This window comes from Nelumbo lutea, chromosome 5, assembly GCF_056320005.1.
Source record: "Nelumbo lutea isolate HS-2025 chromosome 5, American lotus-T2T, whole genome shotgun sequence".
In the NCBI taxonomy this organism is placed as follows: Eukaryota; Viridiplantae; Streptophyta; class Magnoliopsida; order Proteales; family Nelumbonaceae; genus Nelumbo; species Nelumbo lutea.
Window position 1 is genome coordinate 26,866,697 of NC_142688.1, and position 8,834 is coordinate 26,875,530.

The 8,834-nt window shown below is 43.5% G+C and overlaps 1 protein-coding gene across 1 annotated transcript; it reads right to left on the reverse strand.

Moving 5' to 3' along the window:
* Positions 1-4,262: 4,262 nt before the first annotated feature.
* Positions 4,263-7,792, reverse strand: LOC148851219 (endoglucanase 23-like). Its single transcript, XM_088942420.1, has 5 exons — positions 7,009-7,792; positions 5,906-6,205; positions 5,486-5,647; positions 5,093-5,368; positions 4,263-4,986 (listed from the first exon to the last, which is right to left on the reverse strand). The coding sequence occupies exons 1-5, from the start codon at positions 7,447-7,449 to the stop codon at positions 4,660-4,662; spliced, it is 1,506 nt and encodes a 501-aa protein (XP_088798546.1). The 5' UTR covers positions 7,450-7,792; the 3' UTR covers positions 4,263-4,659.
* Positions 7,793-8,834: the final 1,042 nt, after the last annotated feature.

Consider the following 8,834-nt stretch of genomic DNA (forward strand, 5'->3'; position numbering starts at 1 on the left):
TCTCCCTCTCCCTAATCCCTTCTAGATTTTTTGTTTTTTTCTAATTTATTAAAAAACACACATAATACAGGAGTAATGCTAAGATGAATAAGGTTCAACTTGGCCCAATTAGAAATATCCTAAAGACTCCTCTCTAAACGTAAAAATTAAGATAAGTACTAAAAATCAACACAAACTTTTGTAACATGTAACCTAAAAATAGTTTGGATTGGACTTGATACCACTTGACTCAATTGATAGTATCATAAAGTTCTTTACACAATTTCTTTTAACAACACCCGTGCACCATAGAGAGTTCAAAATAATGAAATTAATGTGATGTATTATCAGCTTTATGATAAGAGCAGCAGATCCTAAATGTTATAGGAATTAATTGGAAGTTAATAACAACCAGATAAAGCCATCAATTCGAGTCGGGATTCCCTCCCAACAAAAAATATGACTTTTGATGTAGGGGTATTTGGCCAATTTATAGATTTTTGACATGTGACGTAGTCGGATGCATACTAATCATCCTGTGGATCCTGACATGTGGCATTAGTTGGATGCATTCTAACCATCCATCATCAATCACTATCACCTGCCACCACCTGCTCCCAATTATTCCTCCTTTTAGGCAATTCTGACTATAAAAAGAGCTCCCACATTGAGGTAAAGGAACACTAGAACTTAAGTTTTAACTCTCCTCTCTAGCTTGGTCCGACCCCTCACAGCTCTCGGCTAACGTGACCATCATAGTCTCTGCCCCTGTGATACCTCTTGGGGCCTCTAACATCTTCTTTCTCTCAACAAGTTGGATCCATTAGGGCTATTCATAAGAAGACCCAACCCGACCAAACTGACTAACCCGAACCGACCCAACCCAAGTCGGCCAGGTTTTCTTCAGCACTGGTCGGTTTCGGGTTGTAAAAAATCATAAACGATGGTTCGGGTGGATTTCATTTTTCATGTGTGAAAACTGAAACCGACCCGAACCGAACCGACTTAGTAGTTAGTTCCTAGTTAGTAGTTACAACCTACTTAGTTCCTACTTAACTAAGTTGTCTCTATCCTAGTTACAACCTAACTTAATTTCTAGTCTTCTAGTTAGGAATGACATTAATGGCAAGTATTGTAAGACAACTAGACAGTGAATTTTTTTGGAAAAGTTTAAAGAAAAGAATCAAAGGATCCTAGTTTCTATGGTCTTTTACACCAAATAGGCAACCAATTACAATTAGAATTACTGATTAGGTGTCCTTTTTTTTTACTTAGATTAGAAGGTTTCTTGAAATATACAAATTTCAGTCTTCTTTTTCAAATATAGTTTGACTTTCTTTTTTCTTTATAACTTCTATTCTAACTTGGTCCACCCCCCTTAGCCCCTCAACTCAAGCACAATCTCTAATACAATTTGACCCTCAAGAATCAAAATTTTGAAATTTCAAGTTCTCAAATCTCAACTTTAAGACATCACTCGAACTTGGCTCTCCCATCTTCTCATTCTCTCAATCCCAAATGCTTATCAATTTGTCTTCTTTTTGTCGTCTTCACTTCTAGCAAGAATAAATTCTCAAACTGACAACCCAAACTTGCACTACACAGGCACATGGGGGGCATGGTTGAACTTAGATTCGAAACCGACCCAACCTGACTCAAACCAACCAGGTCGGTTTTGCTTAACATAGGGTCAATTTCGGTTTCAATTTCAGATAACCCGACCAGGTTGGGCCGGTTGGAAAAATCTCAGTAAACCGACCCAACCCAACCCATGAACAGCCCTAGGACCCATCAATCTTAGACATTGGAAATTAATTTGTTGCCCTCGGCTCCACATTTGGCAACAACAATTGGCGTTGTCCATGGAAACACCTTCAAAACTTTCCCTTAGGATGCACTTGTTTTAGGTGTAAATTCAGTTTTACACCGATGGGAAATGTGAACCAGTTTAGTTCTCGATGGAAATTAGGACCAGTAGATTTTGAAAATTTACACCAACCTTTTTTGATTGTCAAAGTGTAAATTCTGTGAAAATTTACATAGAGGAGGAGGGAAGCAGAGGAAGAAGAAGAAGAAGAAGAAAAAGGAGGAGGAAAAGAGAGAAAGAGAGAGAACGAAAGAGAGACACATGGGAGGTGGGTTCAGATCTACCGCTAGTTGCAGCGGTAGTGACGGAACAGAGAAAGAAAAGAAAAGGGGGAAGAAGAGAGAGAGAGAGAGAGAGAGAGGGAGGAAGAAAGAGACATTGTAAAACTACACCGATAATTTCGATGTATATTTTACATCGATTATCGATGTAAAAAACTTCAAAAATCAGTTTTACATCAATTTACGGTGTAAAACTATATGCTTTCCAAACATATGGAAAATCGAACTAGGGTGTAAAGTTTACTCTGGTTCGATTTTCCACCCCAAGTAAATGTGGCCTTAAGAAAAAAACAAACCTAATTTAATTGACTAGTGTCCCTGAAATCACTAACAAGACCATGTCCTTAATGTCCGGAACTTAGTCACAATCGACCAGTTCGAGCTGGTCCTCAACAGGCTGGACAACTTAGCCCAGCAATTGGAATATATAGGGTGTCCGGAAAGAAGCGACCCACAGGGTGGCCACTCCGCTAGAAGCCATGGACAATGTAGTGGCGATCCGCCCAAACCCCGCTAAGCCAATGCTTGGGGGCCCGAAAGGGGTCAACCCCTAGGATTCTGACAGCAGCAGCCAATGAGCTAGCAAGCATCAATCCAAAACACCTCGGCTCCCCAACCAAGGGTCCCATTCTGATCGCAAGAATCACAACCATCCACACCATCACGCTGTGACCAACTAGGACAACGGCGAGCGCCTAGCCTACCACAGTCCCCCTCCGAGGCCAAGAGGTTATAAGTCTCACAACCAGAATCCGAGGCCAACATGTTGAGGACATGAATTCTTTACCTAAAGATGTTTGTTAAAGAAAGTTTAAAGGGTTGATTATTGATAACCTAAGTGTCCTCAATAGCTCCCGACGTAAGGTTTCGAGCAAATGGTGGGGAGTTGCTCAACCAACCTCCCTGTTTAAAGGAAAATGTATGACTCAGATCCAATTGACCAACGACCATGAACTGCCAATCTAACAGCCTGAACCGGTGGGCCCCATGTGGCACCAACCTTGGGAGACGAAACGATGCAAGAGATGGGACTGGTTTGCCCATTGACTCTAGCTTAAGAATATGCCAAACCGAACCCCACGCATCGTCTCGTGCACGACCTCATTCGGTCGACCCCAACACTCGTCCTGCGTACGAACACACGATGCCCGTCTTGTGTACGGACATATGACAAGTGACATCAACGCCCGTGCGAGGCACAGACAATGGACACGGACAACCTACGCTCGCATGGGCCACGATCACGTCCCCTCGACCAGATGTGGTTCTTCAATGACACAAATGGTGAACGGATGAGCAAGTGCCGCATAAGCCGCTTAGAAGAGCTCTTCGGCTGAAGCTGAGGCCACAACACAAATACTATACTCTCTTCGACCGAAGCTGAGGCCTCAACATAATCCACCAGCCGACCTCGATCGCTACGGCCTCGAAAATGGGGGTAAGTGATGTAGGGGTATCTGGCCAACCTGTAGATCTCAACATGTGGCATCGATTAAATGCATCCCGACCATCTCATAGACCCTGACACATGGCGTCAACCAAACCCATCCTGACCACCCATCACTTACCACTGCAAATAACCGCCACTTACACCCAATTACTCCTTTCAAGCAACTCTGTCCCTGATATACCTCCGGTGCCTTTTGACATCCCCTTTCTCTCAACAGTTTAGCCCCGTTGACCTCAAACACCGGAAATTATGTTATTACCCTCGACTCGCATTTGGCAGGAACAACATTAATTCTAACAAATTCCACTACATCTCACTATAAACTGATAACCACTGTGTATGAAATGTGCGGACACAGATTTGGACTTCTGGTTGATGGACCAATACAGCCAAAGTTTTTCCTTGTTCCACCTCTTAGAAACCCCAACGCTATACATAAATATACATGAAGATGAAAGGGTAGAACCGTCCAACTGTCGAAGTAGATAACGCCATTAGCCCATTAGTGGCTCTCGTGCGGATGCTTATTGTTCTGTGACCTGTGACAATACTGACACGAGTCTTTCGACAAAGAAAAAACAGCCATAGAACAATCACACCAAATTCCCTATTTGACCATTGTTTTGCCAAAACAAAGAGTGGTCAAATCAGAACGTGAATGAGAATTTGTCCCCACTAAACCAAATGACACAAACAGCCTTTCTATTAATCACATAAAAACTGCACAAAATTATAATACCCCAAATGACACCAAGGGTATATCCGGCATTTGACAACCCAACCTCCCTTTTCACTCACAGGTCACAACAAACCTTTGTAACTCTCTGTTTCTTTTTTTTTTTCTTTAATGTTTTTTTCTTCCAACCAACCAACCAAACAACCAATAACATATATTTTGTAAGTTATACATGAATGTCCCTTTCCACTTCCGCTAACGTAGCAAGCCTCTTCCTTCTTTGTTTCTCACAAGATGAGAGACTGTCTTCTGACTTCTTTTTATTCTTCTCTCTTTGCTGTGCTTTTCTGTCCGATTCGATCAGCTATGTACATTAATGTAGACTATAAAGTATAGACCAGGCACTTTAATTCGGGTTAGCAACAAAGTAAGCGAGCACCCCCACCAATGGAGCGTTGATGTAGGTAGTCGGTTCGGACTTTCGGAAATCAGCCCGATCATCGTCATAGACGTCATCTTCTCCGGGTCCCCCTACCACGCCGCCTACGAGAACGTTCGGGTTTGGGTTGGTCGAATTGAAGTAGACGGATCCCTCCTTACACGCGATGAACTCAGGATGATCCCTCACGGACGGTAACGATGAGCCGCGATGATGGATACGTTGCGGGTACTTGTCGCCGTACCCTACCATGTACGACATGCCCATCGGGTTATCACCTAGTATGTAATCAACCTGCACAATCACATTAAACACAATAAACAAGCAATAAATGATGATGGGCCTTTGATTGGTACTTCCAGTGACCCGACCCGATAATGCAAACCCCTACTTTATTTACCTGCTTCTTGGCCTGCTGGTGGAGAGAAGTGGGCCCGACGGATATACTCCCGCAATTAACGGTCTGTGATGTTCGGGACAGGTAATTAGCGTAGACGAGGAGGAGGAAAGCGATGGAGGTCACGTGCTGCATGTTGCTCCCTCCAGGCTTGTAGATGAGCCCACCTGGAGTGTATTGGATGTGCGACGACGATGACTCCGGTATGAGCGTGCACATGAAACTGTCTGCGGATACCTTGTACGATTGAAGAGAGTATGCGCTCCCTTCAAGGAATTCCTAGATTGATGGGGGCAATCGCGAAAAAGCTTAAAATCAGAGCCTTGCATAGGCTTACCTATTTGTAGGTGCGTTGCACAGAATCAATATATGGAGCTGCTGGGTGCTGAGACTCACCTTGGACACGAGCACATTAAGGCCAGCGTGCTTGTTGTCCCACCCGAACTCGTTGATATTGTCCTCAGCGCCGAGGGTCTTGCCATTGTTGGTTATGTAGTTGAGATAGGAATCGCTTTGAGAGGCTCTCCTCAGCCACGCTGCTCCCCACAGCAATTCATCCTGCAAACACCCCCATATCACTCACTCATTGCTCATTAATGGAGCTGGAGGATGCTTTTGGTACTTGTGAAACAATCCTTATTTCGATTGAACAGACTGAGTTTTTTGGTTGAGAATAAGACTTAATTTCCGGCCGGGTTGTATCCAAATTCAGCCCATCCGACCCAACAAATATAAGCACCTAAGTCCAAGTAATTCTATTACTTTTTGTGCGTGGCAGTGCATGTGTGATTGGAGAGGTAGGGGATGGCTTCTTGCCTGATATCCATCGAAGTCGCAGTAGAAGGGGCAGACCCCGGATCGAATATTCTCGTTGTCACTGTAAGCTCCCTTGTAGTTGTCTGCGAATTCAAAGACTCTGATGGCATTCCTCAAGAGCGTCTCGGCGTAAGCAGGGTCAGATGACCGGAACGCCATGGAAGAGGCGGCCAGAGCTGCGGCAGTCTCACCCGCCACATCCGAACCAGGGTTTACCGAATCGACACTGTAGACAGTCCGAGCCGTGTCCATGTCCTCCGGTCTTTCCCAGCAGTTATGATCCACGAGCGGATCCCCCACCTAAAAAAAAAAACATCCCAAGAGAAAAGATTTAACCAAATTAGTTACATTAAAACTCTCTGCCGGTCTGGGCCTCGTAGGCCGGACCGCTCCGCTCATCCGGAGAAGTGGATTCTGAATCTGTGAAGTGAATCCGCAGTTTTCAGAGGTACGCGTGACTGCTGCCTTAAATTAATAAATCCCACCACTAATCATGATGAAATTAGCAATCAAGATGTGGGTCCTAGTCCCGCCACTGCCTGTCTTTTTCTTGCCAGGTGGCAAGCATAGGCAAGAAGAAAGGCAACTGTTCGTCTTCTGTAAATCATGGTACAACTTCCGGCCAGGCCCACTTCTTCTTATGAGGGAGAGAGGGTCCTTTCTGGCCCGGTTCCATCGGGTTTGGTTCAGGTATCGACTATCAACTGAATGGTATTGATGCTATGAGCTGGGACTCTGGGACTGGGAGGGAGAGACAGGCTATTAAAATTTAAAATTTAAAACACGAGGAAGATGAAGATCATCTTCTGTTAATTAGAAAATATGACGTCACTAGTACTACCCTTGCCCTTTTTCGCTGGAAAGCCGATTAAAACGATCATACATCTTTGATCAAAGAGACCACGGGACCCACAGTCAATAAGCGACAACCGGTGGCAAAGAATAGCAACACGTAGCCCCTCCTCTCCTCTCACGGGTTGGTTTGGCTACGCCCCAAAGCCCAAACACAACCCAGGCCCACATTAATATTATTGGTTTTACCCCAATTGAATATTACCGGCCCACGATCCTCAACAATTTACAGAAAATGCCACTGCCGTTACCTGAACGAAGATCCGGTCAGGTTGCGAGATGGTCTTGAGAAGGTAATCCGTGGCCCATCGGATTGCAGCCAGAGCATTCCTTAGCTCGGCGGGGGGCATCATGTCTCCGAACTCGATGACGCTCCATGCTAGCATTGTGGTGGTGAAAGCCATGGGGAAGCCGAATTTGATGTTATCTCCGGCGTCGTAGTACCCGCCAGTCAAGTCCACCCCATTCGCCGAACCATCGCCTAGGCCAGAATCTGCCCGCCATGAGACCCTCTGGTCCGCCGGAAGTTTACCGGACCTTTGTCCCTCAAAGAACAAGATACACTTGGATAATGCGTCCTGATAGTCATGACTACCGGACTGAACAACCGGAGGTGATCCCAGAAAAAGGACAAGAACAAGAAGAAAGAGAAGAAGATTATGGTAGCCAAGAGAGGGAAAGGAGAACCTCATCTTAATGGGGTAGGATGCTGCTCTCTCACTCGACTCTTTTGGTTTTGCTTATTCTCCTTCTTCTTCCCCTCCTCTGTTTTTGTTGCTTTGTTTCGTTGTTTAATACAACGTCGTTTGGCTTTGGTGGTATATATACATAAAGGCTGAGGTTCAGTTAGTAGAATTTAATAAATTAAAGAATTGAGAGTTGGCTTTAGAGAGAAAGAGATCTGTGTGTGTGTGGATTAGAGAGAGAGAGAGGAGGTGATCACGAGAAGTATGAAAAGGGAAGAGTTGCGTACTTGGGATTAAGGGACGGAGGGAAGGCCGAAGGGGGTGCGTACGGCGTACAAGCGCCGACACCACTTGGGACTGTCAGTTAACTTCACATGCATTTGCAACGCTAACGTGAACCCCACCACTCAAGCCACAACCCATCCCATTGGTGGGCCCCAGCCCACCACTTGGCACAATGGCAGTGCACTTAACTTTCTATTACCCATTTCATTTGGGTTGCCAACAATAAAAGAGAGAAAAAAAGAAGGGGTATCTAGGAATTCTTTGCTTTTCCCTTTTTTTTTTTGGTAATAAAACAGATGGATCAGAGCAATTGATTGTAGCAGAAGGATACCTTCAAAAATGTTCTCACTTATCAGCCCCTGAACTGTCCAATACTTCACAATGAATTTTCAATCTGAATGTAGGGTCCCTTTGCCTTCTTCACAGTTTGAACCAATGCCCTCATCACTACATCACATCTACATATTGGAAATATATTTTATACATATCTTAAATTTGAATTTAGGTCGATTGATGGATAAAATTGCTGAATTGTTTGATGATTTAATCGTCAGGGTTTTTAATGTTCAGTCCATTCTTAGAAATTTTAGCTTCACTGTATATATGGGATGAATTTTGACCGTGGATCAGTGTCAAGTTCATAGCAGAATGCGATTTATAAGAATAAAGAGACTACTTTGTAATTTCAGATTTTTGAGGTGGAGTGTAGTTTATTTATCTCTTGATCTTAAGGATACATCTAATTGCTTTGAATTTGTATAAATACATGGGAACTACAAACGGTTTAAATGTAAATTCTGATTTCTTTTTGTTTCAAATTTGACATTTATCTTGTTTGTTTGTAAAAAGTAAAATGGTTTGCCTCCACTTGATATACCAGAGATAGGACAAGGATTATTTGCTTGGGAGTAGGATAGGGAGTAAAATTATAAGGTTTTTTTTATTTGAGAGAAAATCGATGTAGGAATAGGACTATAGGAGGAAGATAGTTCACATCAATTTTTGAGACCCAAAATTTACATTATAAGTAAAAGCAAATGAGACAAAAAATAAAAATAAAGAATGCAAATTTTGTATCAAATAAAAGTATAAATCAAAATGAGTTT

What these genes read in the sequence shown, in the direction of transcription:
- LOC148851219 (XM_088942420.1), bottom strand. Translation starts at nt 7,449, where the DNA reads ATGAGGTTCTCCTTTCCCTCTCTTGGCTACCATAATCTTCTTCTCTTT. An exon ending in GCGACTTCGATGGATATCAG is followed by an intron (nt 5,648 to 5,905) that starts GCAAGAAGCCAT and finishes GGGTGTTTGCAG; the next exon opens with GATGAATTGCTGTGGGGAGC. An exon ending in ACCAGCAGGCCAAGAAGCAG is followed by an intron (nt 4,987 to 5,092) that starts GTAAATAAAGTA and finishes GTGATTGTGCAG; the next exon opens with GTTGATTACATACTAGGTGA.